This window comes from Aptenodytes patagonicus, chromosome 27 (genome assembly GCF_965638725.1).
Source record: "Aptenodytes patagonicus chromosome 27, bAptPat1.pri.cur, whole genome shotgun sequence".
Taxonomy (NCBI): domain Eukaryota; kingdom Metazoa; phylum Chordata; class Aves; order Sphenisciformes; family Spheniscidae; genus Aptenodytes; species Aptenodytes patagonicus.
Window position 1 is genome coordinate 1,951,710 of NC_134975.1, and position 25,059 is coordinate 1,976,768.

Here is a 25,059-nt window from a genome sequence, read left to right on the forward strand (position 1 = left end):
CTCAGCCGGCAGCGGGCCGGGGGGGGTGGGGGTGCTTTTCTCCCTCCCGGGGCGGCAGCGGGGACGCAGGGAACGATACCGGCCCGGCTCCATCCTCGGGAGCCGCTTCCCCGAAAACCCGGGTGCCAGTGGCATGGGGAGCCACGGCAGGGTGCCAAGAGCAGCCCCACCCCCACCCCCCCCCCCCCCCACCCCGGAAAAAAGGGGAAAGGAAAAGAAAAAAGAAAAATACTGTTTATTTCACACCACTACATCAAGTGCATCAGTCTGCCGTGTCCCCGGCGGGGCGACCCGGGGTCCCCTCCCCGTCCCCCCCCAACCTCCCCCCTCCAGCCATCACCTCTCCCCATCGCTCCCCGGACTGGAGGGGGGCGAGGGATGGAGCCCCCAACCCGCCTGGCTCCCGGGCTCAGGGGAGGCGGGGAGGGGGTGCTGCCTCCATTACAGGGTTCACCCCCCCCCCAAACCCTCTTGGGACGGTGGGGAGCCCGGTGAAGTCCCCAACCCCACCCCACAGCGATGTCCCTGTGGTGGGAGGGTCGCAGCGAGAAGCCCCTCGCACCAGCAGGCAGGAGGCGGGGGACCGCCAAAATCAAAGAGGGGGTAAAATTAAATTGGGGCTCACCCCTAGCGAGCCGTGACGCTACCTTGGAAACACAGGAAAACGGCCAAAAAATGAAAATCACTCCTTTTTTTGGGGGGGTGGGGCGACACTTGGGGGGCAGGAGAGGCGGCGCGTGCAGGCAGGGGGTCTGTCACCACGCACGTTACAGGCAGGAGGAGGCATGAGGCAGGCGCGACACCCGACGCGAACACGCTTAGGTCATGTGTGATGTGGAGGAAAGGGGACAGACGGACACACGGACACACCTACAGGCACGGTGGGGTGGTGGAGACCCCAGCACCCACCGCGGGGCTGGGGGACGAAGTCGGTGGCGAAAGTGCTGATGGCAGGAGGTCGGGGTGGGCAACGGCGGGGGGGGGGGACACGGACGTCCCCGTCCCCGATTTAGGGGATCTGAAAGACGTTGAGTTTACTGGTGTTTTTGAGGGTCTGCCGGCGGTTGCAGAACCAGACGCGGACGACTTCGCGGTCGTAGTTGAGCTCCTTGGCGATCTCGGTGATCTCCTGGCCGGTGGGCAAGGCGTTCTTCTCGAAGTAGGCGTTGAGAGCCTCGATGGCTTGGGGGGTGAAGGAGGTACGGCGCTTCCGTTTTTTGGAGGGTTCCCCCCCCACGAACTCCATCAGGTTTTGTTGCCCCTCTTGGTTACGGAGCTCAGCTTCGCTCAACCACTTCTCCAGCACCGGTTTCAGCTTCTGGGCGCTCTTGGGGGTGATGTCCAGCTTCTCGAACCTGCAGCGGGCACAGAGGAGCCCTCAGGGACGCGGCGAGGACGGGGGGGGGACGCACCGGGGCGGGGACACCGTGACGGGGTTGGGGGCACTGCTGCTTTCGGCAGGCGAGACCACGGCGGGGAGTGAGGCTGCGGTGAGGAGCTTCGTGGGCAGCGACCCCACCCACCCTCCTTTTCTCCCATTTCCCTCCCTTTCCCTGATTTTCCTCCTTTTTTTCCTCCTTTTCCCCAGCCTTCCTCCCTTTCTCCATTTTCCTTCCTCTTCTCCCATTTTCCTCCCTTTCCCTATTTTTCCTTTCCTCCAATTTTCCTCCTTTTCTCCGATTTCCCCCTTTTCTCTAATTTGCCTCCCTTTCTCAGATTTCCCTCCTTTTTCCCCACTTCCCTCCTTTTCTCTAATTTTCCTTCTTTCCCTCAATTTTCCTCCTTTTCTCCAATTTTCCTTTCTCTAATTTTCCTGCCTTTCTCCCATTTTCCTCCTGTTCTCTAGTTCTCCTCCTTTTCTCCATTTTTCCTCCTTTTCTCCAATTTCCCCTCTTCTCCAATTTTCTTCCCTTTCTCCAATTTTCCTCCTTTTATCCGTTTTTCCTCCTTTTATCTGTTTTCCCTCCTTCTCTCCATTTTTCCTTTTCTCCAACTTTCTTTTCCTCCCCTTTCCTAATTTCCCCCATTTTCTCCAATTTTCCTCCCTTTCTCCAACTTTCCTCTCCAATTTTTCTATTTTTCTCCAATTCCCCTCCTTTTCTCCCATTTTCCTCCCTTCCCATACTTTTCCTCCTTTTCTCCAATTCTCCTCCTCCTCCCTAATTTTCCTCCTTTTCCCCGATTCCCCCCTCCCGAGGACGCAGCCCCCGGCCCCCCGGTACCTGCAGATGGCCGACTGGCTGTAGGCGGGTCCCTCGGTGGCCGTCAGGGCCTGTCCCACCTGCGTCTGCGTCAGGCCGAGGGACAAGCGTCGGATCTTGAAGTTCTTGGCGAATTCCCGGATCTCCTCCAGGTTAATCCCGTCCTCCTCCGCGCTGCTGTTGGGAGCCGGGGGCTCTGCCGGCGGAGGGACGCGGGGGCTGCCGTGAAACGGCCACGGAGCCGCCTCTCCCCCCCCACCATAAGGAGCATCCCCTTCGTTAGGCTCCCTAACGAAGGCCGGGCGCCGGCGGTCATCCCCAAGGATGCAGGGCGTGGGTGCGCAGCACCCTCCCCCCATCCCGGGGGATCCCAGACCCCGGTATCCCTCTTCCCAGGGGATCCCAGTCCCTGGCATCCCCCCAGTATCCCCTCCTCCCGTATCCCCAGCATCCTCCCCCCATCCCAGGGGATCCCAGACCCTGGTATCCCTCTTCCCAGGGGATCCCAGTCCCCGGCATCCCCCCAGTATCCCCTCCCCCCGTATCCCCAGCATCCTCCCCCATCCCAGGGGATCCCAGTCCCCGGCATCCCCCCAGTATCCCCCGCCGTGACTCACTGGAGACCAGCTGGCTGACGGTGGGGGTCTCCGAGCAGGTGATGGGGACGGGCGCGGAGGAAGCCTTCGCCGCCGGGGCAGGGTTTGCCATCACCACGGCCGGCTGGGAGAGAGCCGGGGCCGGCTGGATGGGCTGGACCTGGGGCAGAGGGGAGGGTCAGCACCCCCAGAGCGGGGGCTCCCCCTCTTCCAGCGCCACGGCCAGGCTGCTCCCTGCCCCCCGGCTCCATCCGGGCGGTGGCAGGAGAGCGGCCACGGCGTTGCTTTTGCTGACGGTGGAGGTGAGACAGGCTGGGACGGAGAGGTGACACTGGAAACCACCCAGCTCCGTGCTGGGAGTGGGGACGTGACAATTCTGTACTGGGTTTGGGGTGTCCCACCACGTAGGTTTGGGGGCGACCAGCACCTCTGCTCACACCAAGGTGAGGCTTGGTCTTTCCCATCCCAGCTGGGAAATTTGGTGGGCACAGAGGGCAGGACGCCCCACGGGGCAGCACTGAGGGGCAGGAGGGGTCACGTCCCGAGGATGCTCACGGGCTCCCAAAGCAACGTGGCTGGGTCCCAAAGCAACGTGGCCGGGTCCCAAAGATGCTCACGTCCTCGCAAAGCGACATGGCCAGGTCCCAAAGCAATGGAGCCACGTCCCAAAGATGCTCACGTGCTTTCAGAGCAACGTGGCCACATCCCAAAGCAACATGGCTGGGTCCCAAAGCCACGCTGCTGGGTCCCAAAGATGCTCACGACCTCCCAAAGTAATGTGGTTGGGTCCCAAAGCAATGTGGCCACATCCCAAAGGTGCTCACGTGCTCCCAAAGCAATACGGCCGGGTCCCAAAGCCATGTGGCTGGGTCCCAAAGCAATGCGACCTGGTCCCAAAGATGCTCATGTGCTCCCAAAACAACGTGGTTGGGTCCCAAAGATGCTCACGTGCTCCCAAAGCAACGTGGCTGGGTCCCCGAGCCACGCTTCTGGGTCCCAAAGATGCTCACGTCCTCCTAAAGCAATGTGTCTGGGTCCCAAAGCCACAGGGCCAGGTCCCAAAGACGCTCACGTGCTCCCAAAGCAACGTGGCCGGGTCCCAAAGACGCTCACATATCCCCAAAGCCACGCAGCCGGGGACGCTGCCAGCCCTTTGGCCACACGGCTGTCAGCCCCGTGCCCGTCGCTCACCTCGTTCTTGGAGGGGGGCTCGGGGGTGCCGGTTTTCTTGATGGCGGCCGCCTGGATGGCGCTGCCGGCCAGCGTGGCGATGACCTGGCCCTGGGCATTGAGCAGCAGCTGGGGCGTCACCGTCTGTACCTGCAGGTTCTGGGCCGGCAGAGCGGCTGGGGCAGGGCTGGCTGCCGCCATCCCGGGGGGGTTCACCACCCACGGCAGGGTCCCGATCACCTGGGCAAAGGGAGGAGAGCCAGGGCTGGGGGCGGGGGTTGCACCTGCAAACGCCCTTCCCCGGGGTGGGGGACACACACACCGGCTGCGTCCGTCTCCTCCTTCCCCAGGAGAAACAGCCCCGGGGGGGGTGGGGGGGTGGGGGGGTGGCAGCCGGTGGGGGCGTTGGATTTGCAAGGGCAGGTCCCTCCCCGGCGGTACCTGGCCCTGGGCATTGGTCAGGATCTGGCCCGTGATGCCCTGCACGCTGGAGATGGTGTTTGCGATCACGGGGGCGGCTGCCAAGGAGCCGAGGAGCTGGGTTTGGCCCCCGAGAGAAGCCGCGCTGATCTGCGGAGAACCGAAAGCCGGGAGTCAGAGACGTGGGTGGCACCCCAGGCCACCGCGTCCCCCCGCGCACGGCCGGCCACCCCCTTTCCCGTGGCAGGGTGACTCCTGCCTCGCCGCCGTGACGGGATGCAGTCCCTTGACGTCCTTAAATCCATCCTTTAGATTTTGCCTAAAGCAAAGCTGCCTGCTCGGTCGCTCGTTGTTCGTCGGGGATGGGGAAACTGAGGCTGGGATCTTGCACGATCCCCCGGGAGATGATGGCTGAACCAGAGTGCTTCGTCCCCGGGGAAGCACGACTTCTCGTGGCTCTCTGCGGCCACGTAAGGCACCGGATAAAGGGGAGCGGGTGCCAAACTCGCCCGGCTCCATGCCGCGGGCTGCCAGGCTCCTTACTATGCCAGGGTTAAAGGCAAATCCGGCAGGTTGGACGGTGATCTGGGTCTGCATCTCTAACGGCTTGGCCGTGGGCGGCGTGGGCGCTGCAGTGGGCTGTGGCAGGATGGGGGGCTGGCCGGGCGCGGCGGGGAAGACGCCGGGGGGCTGGAGAGGGGGCCGGGGCTGGACCGCAGCCTGCAGCGGCTGGGCAGGCTGCACCGGCGCTTGGATGGCTGTGTTCAGTACGGCGGCGGCTGCAAAGCAAAGAGACGGAGAGAACGTGAGCCGGGGGGAGACAGGGACGCCGGCGAGACCCTGAGCTCGGTTCCCCCGCACCGCTCACTGTCCCTTCCCAAAGGGAACCGAATCACCAGGTGATTCATCTCTGCATGCTCGTGTTATCGCAGCGAAAGGTCCCCCGAGCTCCCGTGTAACCGGCAGAGCCGAGCCCCTCTGCTACAGCAGGACTCATCCTGCCCAGTTGGAGCGCTGGGTCTAACCCAAACCAGGTGCTGCTGCCAGCACAGAGGGTGAGGGGCACCTCCGGGGCCCCGCCATCTCCCCTGTCTACGAATCACTCCTGGGACAGGCTCCTTCCCTCGCGGGAGCTCAAGAGGAGACGATTCCCTCTTACAGGGAAGGGCACGAACCCTGCCCCGGGCATCGCCGGAGAGGCACCCGTCTCCCTGCTCTCATGGCCTCGGGTCTCTCCCCTTTAAAGAACCACCCCCGCTGCAACGGGGTGTCATACCCAGAGCCCCAAATCTAACCTGGACCTCACATTCCCATCCCTGTGCGCTGCCTCCCTCCCTGTCGCCATCCTCATCCTGCCCTCCCCTTCTCCCCCACTCCCGGCACCTCTTGTACTCGGGGAGCCGCAAACAAGTCCCCAGAATTAAACGCCATTTCAGACCCCTCCTGGAGAGGACGGCCTGCATTCGGCACAAGCTGGGGGAGGACGAATTAAGGAGGCTGCAAAGCAGAAGAGCGCCGGTTACCTTGCAAATTGGCTATGGGTGGTTTGAAAATTCCCCCTGTAGGAGAAGCAGCCGTCAATCCGGGAAGGGCAGCGACCGTTGCTGTAGGAAATGTCCACACAGCCAGCCCCTGCTGACCTGCCACTTGACCTGCAATACTGATGGGGATAAGAAGAGGTTGAGTAACTGTCCCTGCTGGAACCATTACTCCTGTCACAACTGTTGCTAAGTTTTCCTGAGTCAAGACCTGCAAAAGTAAACAAGATTTAAAAAAGAACAAAAATCAACGCCACTGCAGACAGCATCAGCGGAGCATAAGTCTTTGTAAAGGGGCGCGTAGACCCGGCGGCCGGGCGGCCCGGGGTCCCTCCCATCTCAGCAGCTGGGTTCCCAGCTCCGCGGAGCCCCTTCTCCGTGGGGAGACGGGGGGGATTCCCCCCCACCCTTGCAAACCACCCGACGCGTCTCTGGCAGCACCTCGGCGGCGCAAGGCCCTTGGCGAGGGCGCCAAGCAGAGGGAAACCGCCTTGGTTCGGGGCGTAGGTCCTACACCCCGCGCCACGAGCGGTCGTCTCTGCCCTCGGGGTTTGCCTACAGCAAGCGGACGCCTCCCCGGGGGTCCCCACTGTGTGTCCCCCCCCCCCCCTCCACCCCAGCCCTCTCCCCCCTCTCCCGGCCCGCTCCGCAGCTGCGGGGTAGTTACCTGCGGGGTGGCTTGCACGGCCAGCGGGGCCAATGTCTGCGGCTGCTGGCTCGTGGCGTGGCTGAAGGTGCCGACGGAGGGGACGGTGCTGGGGGATGCTCCAGTCGCCGGTTTGGCTTTGCCTGGGGAAGGGCAGAGGAGACGGGTTGGAGAGATGCTGCCGGTTGAGCGATAGCAGCTCGTCTGTGCAAAGGATGGGGGTGAGGGTGGGGGGCACCCAAATTACGCGCTCCCAGGGAATGAACACCCTCCCGCGGGTGTCCCGGGGGAGCCGCAGCCCCACGGAGCCGGCGTGAAACCCAGCACGGGGCATCCTCGGGAGCAGCGCTCCGGGTCCCCCAGGGTGGAGTCACTGCCCAGGCTACAGGATGCAGGGGAAGGGCGTCTGGGGGCTTCTCATGGGATGTTTTGGGGAGGAGGCAAAGGAGGGAGAAGGGAGAGGTTTGGGTGATTTGGGGAGGAATAAGCGTGGCAAACAGGGGGGTTAAGGGGATAAAAAGGAGCGGTCGCATGTAAGTGGTTTGCTGGGCCGTGCACGCCTCTCTCGGGCTGCCGGATCCGGCAGGAGATATTTTCCTCCGCCAGCTGCCGGCTCCAAAATTAGCAGCAATTAAAGCGGTGTCAGCCCCTGAACCGCTCACCGGGGAAGGGGGAGCTGGAAAGGGAAGGGACCGAGATCACCCGGCCAGCGCCCGGCAGAGGGGGGTTCCCTGTGGGCTGAGCTTCGTTTGGTGTTTTTCAACCCTCCGCCCAAATTCACAGAATATATTCATATTTCTTAGTTATCGCGAACATCCGAGTAAGAGGAAACCCTGGTCCTAATCCATATTCATTACTTGCAAAAGACCTACTTGTTTTTTGAGCAACCTCTTGTATTTATTCTGCTCAACTTCTAATAATGGCAACCCTCGAGTATAAAATCCATTTAATCCTCTTCTAATTTTGTAAAAAGAAAAACACCCTTTTCCTGCCTTTTCCTTTGGCAGAAAAAAAGTTTTACCAAATAAATACTTTTCTCAGCTAAGAGCCAGACGTTTCTTGGGTTTGGTTCCTCGCCCAGAAATAACTACAGGTCTGGAAGATTTAAAAAAGCCCTTTTTCCCCCCTCCCCCCCCAAAATTTCCTACCAAACCCGAGCACAGATAACACCCGGCGCTTCCCAAATTGCAAAGACCGTGCTACGGGGCAGCGATGCTGCCGGGTCCGATGGGTTTTGCGTAGCCTGCCGTGCTTTTCCTCCCCTCCAGCCTGCGGCAGCAGGAGCGGAGCATCCCCCAGCGCAGAGGGACACTCGCCTCCTCCTCTTACCGACCGGCCTCAAACAAGGTACAACCCTGCCCATTTTCTTTCGGCAAAAGCGGGGGGATCTGGCCGTGCTCTGAATACAGCACGGAGGTGACAACCAGGGAAAAGTCCCATCAATAAATAAAGCACAAGAGTGGCAGGAGAGGGGATGGGACTTGCGCTTGCGGGCGGATTCAGGATGGATCTGCAGGAGGATTGGGGTGCTGGCCAAAAAGCAGCGAGGAATAAAGCGGGATCTCCCCGGAGGCTTATTTCCAGAGCTGCATTCCCGTGCGAGAAGGGATGCACCGGCAGCGAGCTCAGCACCCCGGGCCGAGGGGGAGAGGAAACCCAAGCCCCTGCTCTACGTGGCTGCAGGAAAACTGAGCTCCGCAGCAAAACACCTCGTCGACAAATGTCCTCTCTATTTTAAGCACATGTTTGAGGGCTGTCCTCAGTGCAGGACGCTTTTCCCCATCAGCTCCCGGAGAAGGAATCGGTTTTGCTAACTCCTAAGCCGGGGACGGGGATGCTCCAGAGCGGGGTGTGAGTCTGCCGGCACCGATGGGTGCACAGCTCATCCTCCCGGCTCCGACCCAGCGGTCCAGAGCCCAACTTCGCTTGCAGGGATGGACGGGCCAGGGGCAGCCCAGGGAATGAGCCCCGGGGAAGGAAAGTGTCTTACCGGCCGCCTCCCCGCTGCATGAGCTCTGGGTGCTGGCTGGGCCATCCTCTCTGCCTGGGTGGCCGGTCTCTCCCGGGGAGCCCCGCGCTACCTCCCCTGGTGGCATCTCCAAGGCTTTCCGGTCCTCCTCGGCTGGGAGCGGGGCATCCACGCCGACCTCCAACACTCGGATGGTTTCATGGCTGGACATGACAATAACCTGCAAATGTGCCCCAAAACGTCCATCAGCTCCAGGCACCCGACCCCACAGCGGTGTCCCCCGGGCCACGCACCCCAGGGCAGAGCGAAGCAGCTCCCCTTGCCCTGCGGGAGAAGTCTTAGGGTGACCCTTAAAACAAACCAAGCAGAGCCCACCCCGTCCCCTCAAGGAGGGATGGATGGGGGGGATCGCAGCCCCCCCCCAGCACCTCGCTGCTTTAGTTAATCAGCGGCTTCTGGGCTCTGATAACCCCAGCTCCGCGGGCATCGGCGGATGACATCTTCAGCAGGCAAAACACGGCTGCCAGCGGCCGCAGCACCCCCGGCAGAGCCGGCAGCACCGTATTTGCAGCACTAGAGCAAGTGCTGATCTACAACCCTGCGGCTCTGACCCAGGGTCGGGCCAGCCCTCTGGAATCACGGTACGATTTCCCCTGTGTGACATTACTTGGGGACTCACAGGGAGTGACGAGCAGAGATACCTGCTCCTCCTACAGCTCTCCCGCAGCTGCAGGCAGGCAAAACCCGGAGCAAAGATCTCTTGCAAACAGCACCCACAGCCTCGCCGGGCTGCCGGGACAAGGACCTCGCGCCTCCTCTTCATCGTTAAAAAAAACTGAGATGGGGGAGCCACGCTCCAAAAGATGGAGCTGAACGTGGGGGCAAACGGGCTGGTTGTGAGCGTGGGGCAGGTACAAGGTGGTTTTTCACCCCACGCAGTGGGGCTCAGGCTGTTGCTGAACCCCAACTCCCCACCCCCTGGCCCTCCCGTTTGTGGGGTGCGAAGGGGTGCAGCGGGGATGGAGCCGGCGATGCCCATACCTGCTCGTTGACCGTCAGTGAAGCCTCCTGGGGCTGCACGGCTTCGGTGTCCATGGTGTCCCAGCGAAGGTGAGAGAGGGCTCAGACCTTCCACATGCTGCAAGCAGGGGACACGGGAGGGTCTGTCACTGACCCAGCGAGTGGCTCGGGGGTCACACGCTGGCTTGAGCCGGGGGGCAGAGCAAACTTGGTCTCTCCCACCGCCTCCCCGCTCCTCTCTGGCTCTACCACCCACCTCTCACCGCTCTGTGCTGGCCCCGGCTGCGATTCGGGGCAGTGCAGACCTTGCTAATGCCCTCCTGCCCCGCACCGTGGGGACGCATGCTCCTCCCCGGGGGAGCCTTTGGTGTCTCGGGTACCTCCCACCACCTCCCGTCCTCTTGGCAAAGAGGTCACGGACGTGGGGTAGCGTAATTTATTGGGTGAGCATCAAATATACAAGCAGCAGAGCAAGGGAAGGGTTATTCCAAGGGCCAAGCCTTTCCCCCTCTCCTCTCCCTTTGGGAGATGAGGATGCGATTCCTACAGCCTGCTTCGAAAACCCTAAAAAACCAGGCAAAGCCCACGTGAAACTGCCCGTGCTCCCTATTTGAAGGCCAAAGTCTCCGCATGACACTTTGCAGCTCTCCCAAGCCCCCGACGCCGGCTGCAAGAATTAGGAGCATCAATTTGCTCTTTCCTGAGGGGACCTAAATTGATGGGGATACTTCATTAAGCTGGTGAAACGAGTCATTCACGGAGGGAAGGGGCTCGGCACACCTGTTGGAACGCAACTCTTCCTCTTCCAACACCCTTCATTAACTCATTTGGTCACGTATTGTCCCCTCGCTGCCTTGCAGAAGCATAATTGCCTCTGTAAGAGGCTTATGAATTTTTTATTAGGAACGTCTCGGGGATGCATTTAACCAGCCAGCCTGGATGACATTCAAAATTACTCGATGCATGTGTGAAGGTGTCCTTGTTTGCGTAACTGCTCGGGAGCCTGGGGGCATGTTGACACTGGTAGGTGCAGCCAGACCCCAGCTCTCCCTGCCCCAGCTGTCCCAAAACGCTGGGCAGCGTCTGCTCACCTCCAGCCTGGGTGCTGACCACCTCTGTCCTGGGCCTGATCCTGTCTCTGCCCCACGAGGGATGCTGGCATTGCACTGACCAGCCAGCCCAGCCCTTGGCAAGCTCTGCAAAGCCGAGCGTGTTAAACGGAGGCAGAGCTCCGGCAGAGCCTCCCTGGGCTCACAACTCGTCAAAAGGGAATTTCAGCCCCAAACTTGTGTTAGTGCATTTCATCCATCGGTTTTTACTTCTGCCAGGGAATCCGGCGCGGTGCAGGCATCCCCTGCCGCTCTGCTCCGCTGCGATACATCAGCCCATCACATCAGCCCAGGAGGCACTTCCAGGATCCAGGGGACATCCCCCGGTGCCGTTTTATGAGCCCTTTATCATTTCTCTGCGTCTCAGAAGCCACCAGGCTCCTGCTGAGGCCACCGAGCATATCCTGAGCCGGAGCCGGCATTTGTATGCAATTAGTAAACATAGTTATTTGGATCGTGTTGATCCAAAGGGGCCTAAATTGAATTAAGAGCTAAATTCTCATTGGAAACTCAACAGGGGCCGAGCATCTAATTCCCTTAGGCTGGCTTTCGTACACACCACTCGTTATTTATTATCTGTCGTGAAGTGACGCCTGGGGTCCCAGCAGAGACGGGGCTACTTCCTTCGCCAGCCACTCGCCTTCCTCGGCCCTGCCAGGCTCAACCAAAAAATCCACGCAGGACCCAGAACCAGCCCCGCGGCCAGATTCAGCGAGGACTTCTAGAGCAGCCGGTGACTAATCTCCTGTAGCCGCCGTGAATTTTTAAACCTGGCCTTAGCTTCAGAGCAGGCAAACACCTTGGGATGCCGGTGCACAGTTTAATTAACAATTTATTCTAGTGCAACAGAGAAGAGAGCAAGGGACGAGTGAGTGGCTTATGCAGGCAGCTGGCACTATTAAAAGTTAATGAGCTCTCCAGCAGCCAGAGCCCGGCAAACGGAAAGGAAGCCGGAGCAAGGGGTATCTGTGCCGCCTGCAAGGGGCAGGCAGCGCAGGCAAACCGGCAAAACAAAGGTGCAAAGTGTCCCGCTGCAAGAAGAGCCAGCAAGGGAAGGAAAACGCTCCAGAGGAGCTTTCTGAACTTCTCTGGAGAGTAGCTGGCAATGGGGAGAGTTGTTGGGGGCACAGGGGGGGCTCTGACTCTCTGTCCTGCTGAATTCACCCCACGGGGTGCGATCCACTTGCTCCAGGTAGCTGCTATATATCACTTTATCTTCCCGCTGCATCACTGGACCACGCTGGCCCGGATGGGTCCTGGCGCAAGCAGAGCAGCCCCTGGGGCTTTGCTAACGAGGAGCAACCCCCCAGCGTCTTGTGGCAGCATTTTCCTACACCTGAGCCTGGAAGAGGTGGGAAAGCTTCTTGCTCTCGTCCCATCACCTCCCTGCCACCGTCGCTGCCCCAGGGATCGCTCCCCGGCTGTCACATAGGGATCTTCATTAGAGGGGGCAGTTGAGCCCAAACTGGGATCCCAAACTGGCAGGCGAGGGCACAGCGACTGCAGTCGGAAGGGAAGGGGCAGCCGAGGGGCTGCTCGGTCCGCGGGGAGACCCTTCCTGCACAGCCCTGGCACATCCAAACCCCAAAACCACCCGGAGAGCTGAGCCTGGAGCGGATGGGGAGCAGCGGGCTGCTGCGTGGGGAGCCCGGAGCCAAAATCCCGTGGGATGACCGAGGCTGCAGTGATCTCCAGGGCAGCGTGGGGAGAGGCGGCAGCCCCGGGTACTCACTCACTGTTTGCTCTGGGGTGAAAGGACACTCCCGGCAGGAGACGGGGCTGGCTGCTGCGTCCTGCTCCTCGGGGCGGGCTGCTGGGCTGCGGCACTCCGGGTTTAAGCTGTAGGGAAAGAAAAACCAGAGCTGTCTCGGTGCTGAGCTCTGCCTGCTCCCGCGCTCCCCGAAAGCGTTGAGGAGCAACAGGATCCCGCGCGCCAGGCTCTTGGTGAGAGGGGACAACTCCAAAACATCCCCATCCTCGCAACTTAATCCTCCCTTATTGCTCCTCATCGCTGTCAAAGGGCAGAGGAGCTTTGGGAACTCAAGCTGAATCGGGGAGCTGCCCCTAAAGCCTGTGGTACCGAAAAGTTAACGCACACGTTGGCTTTTCTCAGAGCCTCGGAGTTTGCCGACGTAAGGAGCACCGAACACCGCTGCGAACACCAGACCTCGCTGCTACCCATCCCCATCCATCCCAGTCTAAGTTAAAGAGCCTCTCTCAGAACCGCAGATTTATTCTAGCACGACCGGAGCAGCGAAAGGCTGAAGAGGGCAATAATATCCCTGCTCCGACCGCTGCATTTGTCTCCGTGCGAGCCGCAGATCTGTTCAGGCCTGCCCCATGGGGGAAGACTCAAATAACGCGGAGAGAAGAGGAGAGAGCGATTTTTTCCTCAGTGCCGTGCAAAGAGACCAATTAGCGCGCTAGACGATCAAACAGACATTTCATAATGTCAGGCTCGATGCAGTTTGGCGGCGTGCTTCGGATTTCGGAGTGGGCTGCTTCTCCTTTAGCAGACGTTCGGCAGGTCGGCAGTACCATTTCATTTAGTTTCTTCACACTTTTTTTTTTTTTCTTTTTTTTTTTTTTTTTCCTGCAATTAATGGGACAAATAATTTGTCCAGATGGTGGTGTTAAGCGCACGCAGCAAGAAGACAGCCATTTCGCAACAGATGGCGGCAAGGAAATGAAATGCACAAAATAATAATAATAATATTTAAAAAAAAAAAAAAGAAGGGGGGGAAAAAAAAAGGGAAGGATAATTTAAGATGCTCTGAGTCTCACTGTGAATATAATTGCTGTGTTAATTACAAGTGTTGATGAGTCAGAGACGCAGCCACTTGGATCCCAAGTGGGTGGAAATCTAAGTTTGAACAAACTTTGCCACAGGTGAGAAACCCTAAGAGGTTAATTAAACCCGCTCCGCGCCGGAGACATTTTGGACACGGCTACAGCTCGCTAATTACCCGCTGTCGTTATCCTGGATTAATTCCTTTGGACGGACACTCCGATCCCAGGCTGAGGAGTTTGAACGCCCCATAAGCAGACACCAGCTTCAGGTAGACGAGCCCTAAAAGCCGGCGCTAAGACACCGGTTCCTGCCCCGAGGCGGGTTTGCACCGTCACACCCCAACAGGGCAAGCGTGCAAATGCACGCGGAGGTACAGACACCCCGACACCTCCCGGCAAAGCCGTCACCGATGCAAAGGGGGACCAGGTCCAGGTCGTGGTCCCGCTCCCTGGCAATGAAGCGTTATGGTAACAACGCAGCCCCAAGCATCCCTCGCCGCGGTCTCGCCAGCTCGCATGATTTTTTTCACCGCGTTCGGAGCAGAAAGATCCAGGCCGGAAACAATGCCATCGGCAGGAATTATTTTTCAAAGCATATTTCCAGGTGTCACAGTGGTGGAGACCTGGACCCAAGCGCACCCGAGCAGTTTGCAAGGTTTTTTTTCCCTCCTCACAAATCAGCTTCCCTCTTAAAATGCCTTTTGACCCTTCTAAACTTTATCACTTTTAAGACTTTCCTGCGTTTACTGATGGGGAAACCGAGGCAGGGGACGAGACACGACGCATTGCTGCCGGCAGACCTCAAGGCCATCCATCTCTGACGAAGACACGCGTCCCGGGGCTGCCTGGCGAGCATCCCTGCACCCGAGCTCACCCTCCGCGAGCCAGGAGGAAAAAGAAAACCGGGCATTTTCTTCTGGTGGGAGAGGAGCCGAACCGGTCAGCCCCAACCTCCGAATCAAAACCCTTCCGCCAAGCAGCAAAATGATAGAAATCTAATTTCTACCCCATTTCCACCCCCCCACCCCCCCCCCCAGCGTGGTACCACGGCAGGACTTTGGGTCCGGGCACAGGACTGCAGACAGCCGATGTAGAGCCTTGCTGAGCACGGTTTTACAGCCAGCTGTAAAATTCCAGAAGATCGGGGCTGTAAGGGAAAGCTGGCGGCATCCGTACCGTCAGGACGCTGAAATCTTTTTTAAGACAGAGGGTTTTTTTTTCTGCTGGGAGGCTTTTGGAGGAGACACGGCAGCTCCCCAGCGTTCCTCATCCACAGTGTTGAGTCAACTTCATGCCTGGAAAACACCGTGCCAGGGCTGGGGCAGCCGAATCCCGAAGGAGAGTCTGGGAAAACTCATCTACCGGCCCAACTCATCTTCCAACGCCAGTGAAAAGGCGCAGCGGGGGCCGCTCGGGGGTGATCATAAAGTTTATCAAGCAAACCGAGGGGCTACGTCGAGCCCGGATGCGTGGCCGTGGGGAGCCTGCCGGGGCAGGAGCCGGCTCGGGAAGGGAATTTGCATCAGTGGAGAAAATGGAGCTGCTGACACGTAGCGGGCGCTTCCCAGCCTAGATTATCTCGCTCGAGAGATGCAAACGGCACGGGAGCAGGAGATGGAGAGGTGGGTTGGCATCGATTTGGCCCCAGCCTGCGTAAAGCTGCCAGGGACGAGCCCCGGCGCAAGCGCAGCTCGCTCCGGCGCTCCGATACCGAGCAGAAATACAGGTGAACCTTTAATCGCTTCATCAGAGCGTCTGCTGCCCAGGCAAGGGAGAGGAAATACCCAGCGGAGGGTCCCAAAACCTGCTTGAAAAAAGGGGGAAAACCCGAAACCAGTTGACCAGGCTTTCCTGCCAGTTTGGCGGTTTAATTCCATTATTTGCAAAATCCTCTTTGCTCCATTAAAGAGAAACATTTTTCTCCCGGCCATGGCGTGTTTTTTCATGAACGGGAAGATGCACGGGAGACCGGGGCGCCGCATCCTGCTCCGCTACCGCCGGGCTGTGCAGCCTTGGTTGAATCTCTTCATCTTTGCTTTGCTTCCCACCTTCGCAGGGTTTTTGGGGCAAAAGCCTGATCCCAAATAAAACCTCCTGCCTGTGTGGCCGTGCTGAGGGTGATGGGGTTCCCCTCTTCGCTTCCTGTTTGCAATGCAAACCCCATCCAGCTCGTCCTGCCGGCTGCTGTGCGGTGCCCGGCACGGGGAGCAGCCGGATCAGCTTACGGTGACTTCCCAGGAATCTGCTCCTTTCTCCGGAGAGACAGGAAAGTATTTTTATTCCCGCTACACATAGACGGAAGAGATGACGGGATTAAGTTCACCTCCCAAGGTCACGCCGGAGGAGCGTGGCAAAACCAGGAGCAGATTTTGGATCTCCCAAACCAGTGCACTCAGAGCTCCCATCTGCCTCCCCCAAAATAGCGCCCGGAGCATCAATCACTCCCTGTCCTGACAACGCCACGGGACTGGAAGCCACCTCAAGGGCCCAGGACATCTCAGAGGGACATCACGGTCGGTTCGGGGCGCACAGGACGTCCCCACTGAGCCATGGGACCATAGTCCCATGAAATGCAATGTGGGGGGCAGCGCCCTGCCCCTCATTGCCCCTTTGGGGGCTTTTAAGGCAGGATTCCTCAGCTGAAGACCAAGCCTGACCCCGAGATGGCCGTGGCTGCAGGTGCTGGGGACGGCCCTAAGCGGGGGGGACGGCCCCTCTCCTCCCCTCCACGGGGAAGGAGCCAACGCAGCCCCCCCATTGCATTTCTCGCCCCCCCCGGAAGGTCGGGATCCACCGTACCCCGTACAGTCCCCCCCACCCCTGCGCTGTCGGACCTCTGCCAGCCGGGGCTCTGCAGCACCCAGGGAAGGTCCTCCCCACCCCAAAACGCAAACCGAGGGGCTCAGGGTGGCTGTGGGAGCTGCCCCCGGAGCAGTGACCCCCCTGCAGGGGTGCACAGCCCCCCCAATCCCTCGCAGCACCCCATGCCCTGCCCCACACTGTGCTGGAGCACCCCAAAATGCCCTTGTACCCCCCCCCCCAGCCCTACTGTCCATCCACCCCCCCAGCTGCAGCGTCCGCCCCCCCGGGGCTCTGCCCACCCCCCCCGGAGTGCCTGGGCACCCAAATCCCTGCCTGGCACCTGCACCCCCCCGGCACCCGCACCCCAAGGGCAGAGCCACTCCCTCGTCTCCACCCCGGGGGTCCCTTTGCCCTCCCCCGGCAGGACCCTAACACTGTGCTCCTGTCCTGCCCCCCCCAGGACTGTTCACCCCCAGCCCTGTTTCTCCTCTCCTGCACCCCGCAACCAATCATCCACAGTTCCAAATTTCTCCTGCCCCCCCCCGAGCCCTCCCCAGGGCAGTCACCCCCTTTCCCTGCCCTGGGGCTCGCCAGCCCCCTCTTTCCCCCTTTCCTGGACACCCCCAGCTCCGGGGTCCCCCCAGGGACCCCCACCTAGCCGTGGTCTCCCCTGGCACCCCCTAATCCTAACCCCCCCCACTCCGGTGCCCCCCATCACTCCCTCACCGCCCCCCATCTGCATCCCCACTCTTAGTGTGTGTGTCCCCAGTCCTCCCCAATTTACTACCCCCGCAAACCCAGTGACGCTCCCCCAGTCCCACTGCCCCCCCCCTAATCCCCATGCCCCCCCAAACCCCACCGACCTGCCTTTCCCCCCCAAAATCCAGGCATCCCCCCCCTCCCAAAATCCCAGTGTGTCCCCCCCCCCCCTCAGCGCTGCACCCCGCTCTCCGCCGTTTTCCCCTCCGCGCCGGTTCCCCCCCCCCCATCACTCTTTATCATAAATATATAAATTATGCTAATTACGGCATTGCATATTCACCGCGGCGGGGCCCGCCGCCCCCCGCCCGGCCCCGGCCCCGCTCCGGCCCCGCACTCACCGCGCCGCCGGGGCTGGGCGCTCGCCGGGGGGGCGGGGAGGGGGGGGGGGGGGGGGGGATCCGCGCCGCTCCGCGCCGCTCCGCGCTGCTCCGCGCCTTCCCCTCTGCCGGGGAATAATTAAAAATTCATCTCACAGCGGCGGCGGCGGCGGCACAAAGGGGAGGGAGGCAGCGAGGAGGGCGGCGGGAGGCGGGGAGCGGCCCCGGGACCCCCCGGCCCCGTGCCCGGGGGGGGGGGAGGGGGGGGGCACCTCGGGGTGGGGACGGTTTTGGGGTGTGGGGGGGAGGATGGGTTGTGGGGTGGTTTTTTTCCCGCGGGGTGGAGTGGTTTTTTTTTTTTTTCTTTTCCCTCCTCCGGGGGGATTTTTTAGCTGCTGCGTCATGAACATAATTTATGCGCAGGCCTTTGCCGCATCCGCCGGGCTGCCGCGCTGCCCCCCGCCGCCGCCGGGGGCGCACGGGGCCCCCCCACCCCCGGACCACAGACCCCCCCAGAACCCCCAGCCCTCCCCCCACCAGCCCCGAGACCCCGAACCAGAGCCCCCCCCCCCGACCCCAAAACCTGAGCTCCCAGCCTCAAGCCCTCTCCAGCCCTGAGACCCCTGAACCAGAGACCCCCCCCAGACCCCAAAGCCTGAGCCCCCAGCCCCTGAACCAGAGAGCCCCCAGCCCCTGAACCAGAGACCCCCCAGACCCCAAAGCCTGAGCTCCCAGCCCTGAGCCCCACGAACCAGAGAACCCCCCAAACCCAGAGCCCCAAGACCCCCCAGACCCCAAAGCCTGAGCCCCAAGAACCCCCCGCAGCCCTGAGACCCCCAAACCAGAGGCCCCCCCAGCCCCCAAAGCCAGGGCCCCCAGCCCCAAGACCCCCAAACCAGAGCTCCCCCAGACTTCAAAGTCAGAGCCCCCACCCCCACCCCAAAGCCAGAGCTCCCTCCTCCAGCCCTAAGACCCCCAAAGTCAAAGCTCCCCAGACCCAAAAACCAGAGCTCCCTCCAGACCCCAAAATCAGAGCCCTCAGCCCCAAGAGCCTGAAACCAGACCTCCCTCCAGCCCCCAGGCCTCAAAACCAGAGCCCCCTGAGACCCCCAAAGTCAGAGCTCCACAGCTCGGGACTCCCCAAAACCAGAACATCCCCCCCCCCCCCCAAATCAGAGCCTCCCCAAATCCCAAACTCCCCAAAACAAGAGCACCCCAAGCCTGGAGATCCCCCAGAGTCACCCCCAAACCCAGTCTGGAGCACCTCCCAGCTTGGAGATCTCCTAACCTCCCAACCCAGGCCATCTCAAGTCCAGAGCACCCCCAAACCCAGAGCCTCCCCCCCCAACCTAGAACTCCCCCAAACTCAGGGCCAAGATCCCAGACGTCCTCAGTCCTGTCCCAAAAACCCAGAAGGTCCCAAAAGCCAAATACTGGAGCCCAAATCACTGCCCCCCTCTGAAAGCCAGAGCCCCCCAAATCCCAGACCCCCACAAGACTCAGATCCCCCAATCCCCAGATGTGCCCAATCCCAGACTCCCCTAAAACCCAGACCCCGAAGTGCCAGGACCCCCCAAAACCCACAGCCTCCCACCAACTCCCCCAAAATCCCAGACTTCCCCCCAAACCCCAGCCCGGTTAAATCCCTGACTCTCCCAAAACCCAAAGCCCCCTGACCCCATTCCCAGCAGCACCCCCCCAGCTTTGGGGTCACCCTTTGCAAACCCCAAGCAGCCATGTCCCCAGTTTGCCGGGGTGGGTGTCGGGAGGAGCCCCTGGCTCTGCACCACCCCACAGGATCATGCCCGGAGCAGCCCTCCTGAACCCAGCTCTGAGCCGGCTCATCAAAACCCTAATACAGCATTTCATCATCATAAATTAATACATTAATCATCACATTAACGTGAACCACCCCGGGGCAGCACAAAGGATTCCATTTGTTCCCCTTCACCCCCTGCCGTTATCCACTTTCCTCCAGGGCCACGGCTTGGGATAGAGCCCCGGTGCCGAACCCGCTACCTGCCAGGGCTCGGGGCTTTGGTTTAAGCCCCAAAAACCTTGCTGAGGCTTTAAAGCGGGAGCTGGAGGCAGGGGCCTGGGCGGGAGCAGCGCCTGCCTTCGCCCGGGGAAGCCACAGTAATAATTCAAGACGCTCCATCTTCCCGGCATAGCATTAGCTTCAGATCCAGCCTCCCAGCATAATATGCAGGAGGCTGAGCTCCGCGCGCCGGCCAGCCGGCCGGCATCCCGCCCCCCGCGCCGGGCTGCAGCGGGGTCGTGTCCGACCCTCCAGGGCTGCACGTCCCAGGGGCGAGCGGAGTCCTGCCCTCCTTCGGGCTCGAAAGAGTCCGGGGGACTTTGGAGCCCACGCTTAGAGCTGCTCTGAAAATGGGGTTTATTTAAAAGGGGAGCTGACAGCTCCCTGACCGGCACGTACAGGACCTTGGGACACCCGTGGAGTCCCAAAAATGAGGATGCACGTAGCCACTAGCACCCACCTTGCCTGCAGCAGCACCTTCCTGCAGGGACAACGGGACACGCCACAGCCCGATAACGGGGATCGCGCCGGCTGCCGGCGCTCGTGGCTGCCCTGAACTCGTGCTCGCTCACCGACGGTGCATGGTCGGAGCGTCAAGCTGGGAGGCTGCAGGGCCGCTCTGGGGGTGAAGCAATCAACAGGCGATAACAGTTCACAAGACGAGGACGCGATTTGCTTCTGGGTATCTCCGAGAGGGAATATGCTACCGGAGGCTCTCCGAATCCTACTGGTAATTTAAATTTCCAGGCGTGATCGCGCAGACTTGTGCGAGGCACGCCGCTTGTGAATTAGCTCCTGGTCCCGGGGACTCGTCTGCCAGCTCGGAGGGACTTTTTTTTTGTGGACTGGGTGAAGGAGGGAGGAAATAAGTGCCATAAAGGGAACTCAGGTGCAACTTTAACCTCGTCACTACGTAATTAAAAGAAGGAAGAAAACTATTTCTGTAATTGCAAAGCTCATTAGAAGCGCAGGTGCAATCCTGCGGCTTTTCCAGCCAACTTATGGACCAATTATAGCTTGTTTGGAAGCAGGGTATATTATTATCTTGCCTTCTGTATCTTTTACAATTTTATAGTTGTAACTTCCTTCTTATCTCCTGGCAGGAAAAGAGGGAGGGGGAAAAAAAAAAGGACAAAAACTCCAGCATAACATCTCACTTATTGGCACCTCTTAAAAACGAGCACGGCTTGATAAAGCTGAATTATTTTTACTTCTTTCCCATCCCTATTAGCTGGAGAGAATTACACCATCCGTCTTTCCCTGCAGAAAAAGCTACCGGGCTAATGTAAATCCTTGCCTCACAACACACCTTTTTTGGAGTTCATCGTAAGATATTCCCAACCCGCTCCCACAGCGCTCTTCCCATCATCCGTGAGGGAATATATACATTAGCACGGACGGAGCAGGCGTCCCCGTTAAAAAAGTGCAAATACCACGAGCGGTTCTTCCCAGGCTAAATCCATCCCACGTCCTCTCCCGCGCGCACAGAAAGGTTTCTGGAATTAACGTCACTTAGACTAGCCTAGCCTCTTAGTGCCAACTTAATACGATATCTAGTGCTGATGAGCAGCCTACGCTCAGATTCAACAGGAATTAAGCGAGCGCTTAACGCCTGGCGGAGGTTAACGCCGAGGCACAAATACGCAGCCGGCGCTGACCATTTTCATTAATAATCGAATTAGATATGTTAAAGCATCTTCGCCCGAGTACAGCTGTTATTCGAGGCTGCAGCGCAATTCTGCTGAGAGCCTGGTTTGCATATGCTGTACTGTGATTATGAATATTTAAATACTTCCATCTAGTTGAATTTCAGCCTCATTTACATACATTGGCATACTGGTTAATATAATGCATATGGGGAAAAGGGTGCACGGTGCATTTTTAATTTTTCTGGAAGAGGAATTGGTTTTATGAGTGCTGAAAAGCTTTTTTTTTTTCCTTCAGGAAAATAGCTTGTTTGGAAGGGGAGGGGGGATTTTCATTAACCGTTTGACAGGAATAGCTGGCAAAACTAAACCGCTGACTGCAAGAACGTGTCCTTTGTTCCAGAGCTTGCTCTGCCGAGGAGAACTCTTGGTAGGTGACCAAATTAATATTGCAGCTTTCTTGTCCACGCTTCTTTCGCCGACTTGGCTGCTCTAATCACGCACAGCAGAGGAGGGTTTGCACCTGACCCTGTGGTTTCTGGCACATCTGATTTGCTACGGAAAGGTTTCCAGCCCTGCAAGGAACATATATGCCACAAACCAGCTAATTCCAGCTGTTCTGAGAATTTAAATGGCTGATAGTACAGGAAAAGCGAGCCAGGACTTTATTTTGGCTCCCGCGCTGCAAAGCGACTCCGGTTGCTCACAAACTTCCTTGAACCTGAGCTTAAGCGTGTGTTTTTTAAAGACTGCAGGGGGGTTTAATGCAAGTTTGTCGGCGCTGCGATAGATCTGGCCTCTGCCTCGCTTTTCCCCTTAAAGCTGGAAACAGGCTGTAAAATACCCACGGGATTTTTCAGGCCGCTTTGTGGCATTGGGTGAAATCCGGTCCTGGCAAAGCCAAGCACGGAACCCCCTCGATTTCAGTGGTGGGAGAAGGAAGGAGAGCATTTTCCCTAGGTGGAAGATGTCATCCAGTAATTAACAACTGCTTATTCGTTATCATTATGTAATTAATTACGGCCCGCCACCCATAGGGTGCTCTCTGCCTCGAAGTACCTCTCGCTTCTGATTACTCACACGAGTAAAGTTTCACAAACGCGCATCTGCTCGTAAGGCCACCGGTATCAGCTGAATTTTTACTGCTGCTTTATTTTTGCTACTATTTAATTTTTGCTACTTTAAGTAGCAAACAACAGGTATTATCCCAGCCAGCTCTGCTTCTAATCAGGGTTAAATAATCCCGTGTTGTGTAAATAAGGACTTTCAGCGTGGGCCCTTCGCTCACCCAAAAACGCAGACTCGGCCATTGACGCTTTTATCCGTTCCGCGTGTTGACGGCGCGCCAGGCTCTTTGCAGACCGTCTCCCTTTGCCTTTCAGAAGCGCCCGGCGTGGGAAGCAAAGTCCGCTGGCACGCAGCCAGGCATCCAGAAACTGCCTCGACTTTTCCAGGTTTCCATTTCGGGGCCGCACGGCGCAAGACGACTCATGAGGCGATTTTTCAGAGCTTTTGACGTTTACTGGAGTTGTTTTTTTTTGTTTTTTTTCCCTCTTGGAGTCCCAGGAGGCCCTTAAAGGAGGTAATCGGCGATAAAAATACAAATAAAAACAATCCCAAGGGATGTGAAGGCAGGTGCCTTCTGAAGAGCCCGGCTCCACCGAATGGAAACGCTTTCTCCTTGCCTTTCGCGCCTCACAGAGCGTTCCCAGTCTTCCTTTGCAAGGAAGCTTTCTGTCTAATGGTAACAGGAGAGTGGAAAAAGGCACGTTTGTTTGAATAAATCAGGGTTTGAAGCCAGGAGCTGCTGAACAGGCTTAACCCTGAGCAGTTCCAGCAAGCTGCGGGGCTTTGCGGGGTTGGGTTTGTGAAGACATCTGGGCTCAGTCCCTCAGAAATCACCTTCCCCTTCCCGGAGGTGCTCTCCCCTTCGCTCACTTTCACCACACTTAACGACAACCCACCTCGCTCCACGTTTCCGTGGGCAGATTTCAAGCCATCTTCTCTCCCACTTTAAAGGGTAAATATATATATTTATTTTTTTTACAGTTCCTGTACAGTTGCAAGGTGAAGAACATTTTTTAGGCATGAATTATTGATGAAGCCCTCCCAGGCACACCAGCCAACGTGCATATTCATCAGGCAGCCGGTACATTATTCATGAGAAGTTCACTTAAATAGGGAAGAGAACAATGATATTGTTGATTGAGATGCCTGAAAATGAGCTTGAAAGAGAGAGTTGTGCCCTCAAACTCTGGCCAAAGCGCAGCCAGAAAGTTCAACAAAATCACAAAAAAAGGGGGAATTTTTACACTTGAAGGGGGTATCTTTATTGTGGTCCTTTCATTGCCATCCATATACGTTATTTTTTTAAACAAGCAAGACTTTACACATAGAACTACTAGATCGCATCATACCTTCTCTATGCCCAGCTCCCGACCTCCAACTGCACCTTCTGCTGGCAGATCGATCTTCAGCAGGCGACACCTACAACAGATTTTTTTTATGAGAGTATTTAGGCCCCATAACTCATCCCAAATACATTAAAGATTATCACGAGAAACCTCACTCTCCTCCTTTAACCCCATGATGTTTTTAAGCCGAGGTAGATGCCAGAGCTTTGTTGAACAGGGCTGGTATTAAGAGCAGGGACTGCCTGCTCTTGCAAATGCAGCCCTAAATACAAGGAAAGAGAGTGCTTAAATCAGATCTTTTATTTCCGTAAATCTACTGAGGTCTCTCCTGTGCTGTTGCTGGGTGAAGGGGAACGGGGGGGCAGAGCCAACCTGAGAAATGCACACGCCTGACTGCATCTTCAGCTTCTTGGCAATGTTTTGGCTACACTTAGGCAAGAAGGGGAGACCACGCTCACTTTGGAAAGGAACCTGTTCTTTACGTGCCCCACGTGTGTTGGGGGAGACCACGCTGAAGCCAATGGGTCCCATGGCAGGATGTTGCCCCCCAAAAGAAGTGCCTCTAGGGGCTCCCTGCCACAGGGAGGCAGAAAATGGGGTCCTGTGGAGCTCCCCGGGAACGACTCGGGGCTTGTAACAACAGCCACAAGGACACGGTTTAGAAGAACCAACATAACCCGGAGCTCAGGCTGCAGTCACCGACTGCTAGCACAGTCACTGCGCTAACGAGCGGCTCTGCCTGCTGACGCTTCACACAGTCCTTAAGGCTTAATTAAGCTTAACAATATTTGGAGGTTACCAACCATTTCCATTGATCTTTTATGCATGAACTCGGAGGCGGCCCCTTTCGCTGGGTGCAATACAGGAGGAAGCAGGGAGAGAGCCGGGGGCTCCCTCGCCCACCAGTTTCCCCAGTGCTGTCCCAGGCCCTGGGAAGGCTCTTGCCTGACAGGACAGGCAGCTGGGCTGGGTCCTGCTGGGGGCTGGGGCATCCCGCATCGCCCCTGGGCCATGCTGGGCGACCCCCACCTCACCTATGGGCCCGGGAGGGCACCCCCCCTCAACGCTGGGGCCTGCGTGGGGACACCCCCCCAAGGCCCTGCCCAGGGCCCCCTCCCTCCTCTTAGGCCCTGCCCAGGGACCCCTCCCTCCTCTTAGGCCCTGCCCAGGGCCCCCTCTCAGGTCTAGCCGCTACTCTAGGCTCTGCCTGGGACCCTCATTCCCCTCCCCAGCCCTACTTAGAAGCCCCCTCACCCCTGGGGACCCCACCACTATACTAGGTCCTGCCTGGGACCCCTCCCCAGGCCCTGCTTAAGGCCCCCCTCACCCCCTGGGCCTACCTGGGGCCTCCCCACTGCTCCAGGCCCTGTCTAGGCCCCCCTTAGGCCCTGCTTAGGGGCCCCCTTCACCCCTAGGCCCTGTCTGCTACCCACTCCCGCCTGGGGACCCTCCCTCCACTCTAGCCCCCCCCGGCCCTGCTTAGGGGCCCCCTTCACCCCTGGGGCCTACCTAGAGCTGCCGCCCAGGCCTTGCTTAAGGCCCCCCCCCCCTCAGCCCTAGGGCCTACCTGCCCTCCCCGCCCTGCGGACCCCTCCCTCCCCTCCAGGGAGGGGCCCCCACC

General features: G+C 58.8%; 1 protein-coding gene and 1 long non-coding RNA gene across 6 annotated transcripts; both read right to left on the reverse strand.

The window, feature by feature from the left end:
* Positions 1-220: 220 nt before the first annotated feature.
* Positions 221-17,383, reverse strand: POU6F1 (POU class 6 homeobox 1). Of its 5 annotated transcripts, none has more exons than XM_076360466.1 (12): positions 17,362-17,383; positions 12,406-12,508; positions 9,582-9,678; positions 8,562-8,760; positions 6,593-6,714; positions 5,911-6,136; positions 4,931-5,166; positions 4,409-4,537; positions 3,989-4,207; positions 2,819-2,957; positions 2,223-2,397; positions 221-1,355 (listed from the first exon to the last, which is right to left on the reverse strand). In XM_076360466.1, the coding sequence occupies exons 3-12, from the start codon at positions 9,633-9,635 to the stop codon at positions 1,010-1,012; spliced, it is 1,845 nt and encodes a 614-aa protein (XP_076216581.1). In that variant the 5' UTR covers positions 9,636-9,678; positions 12,406-12,508; positions 17,362-17,383; the 3' UTR covers positions 221-1,009. The 5 variants fall into 5 exon arrangements, with proteins under 5 accessions (XP_076216581.1, XP_076216577.1, XP_076216580.1 ...); XM_076360462.1 differs by having other exon boundaries at positions 12,402-12,508; XM_076360465.1 differs by lacking the exon at positions 17,362-17,383 and adding an exon at positions 17,288-17,330 and having other exon boundaries at positions 12,402-12,508.
* Positions 17,384-22,156: 4,773 nt separating this feature from the next.
* LOC143171492 (uncharacterized) lies at positions 22,157-24,513 on the reverse strand. Its single transcript, XR_012997197.1, has 3 exons — positions 24,242-24,513; positions 23,442-23,511; positions 22,157-22,596 (listed from the first exon to the last, which is right to left on the reverse strand). It is a non-coding gene; the product is annotated as an uncharacterized LOC143171492 (long non-coding RNA).
* Positions 24,514-25,059: the final 546 nt, after the last annotated feature.

Excerpts from the sequence above, each read along its gene's own strand:
- POU6F1 (XM_076360466.1), bottom strand. The coding sequence starts at position 9,635 with ATGGACACCGAAGCCGTGCAGCCCCAGGAGGCTTCACTGACGGTCAAC. Across the intron at positions 6,137-6,592 it reads CCGTGCAAGCCACCCCGCAG|GTCTTGACTCAGGAAAACTT; the intron begins GTAACTACCCCG and ends TTACTTTTGCAG. Across the intron at positions 1,356-2,222 it reads AGCCAGTCGGCCATCTGCAG|GTTCGAGAAGCTGGACATCA; the intron begins GTACCGGGGGGC and ends TGCCCGCTGCAG.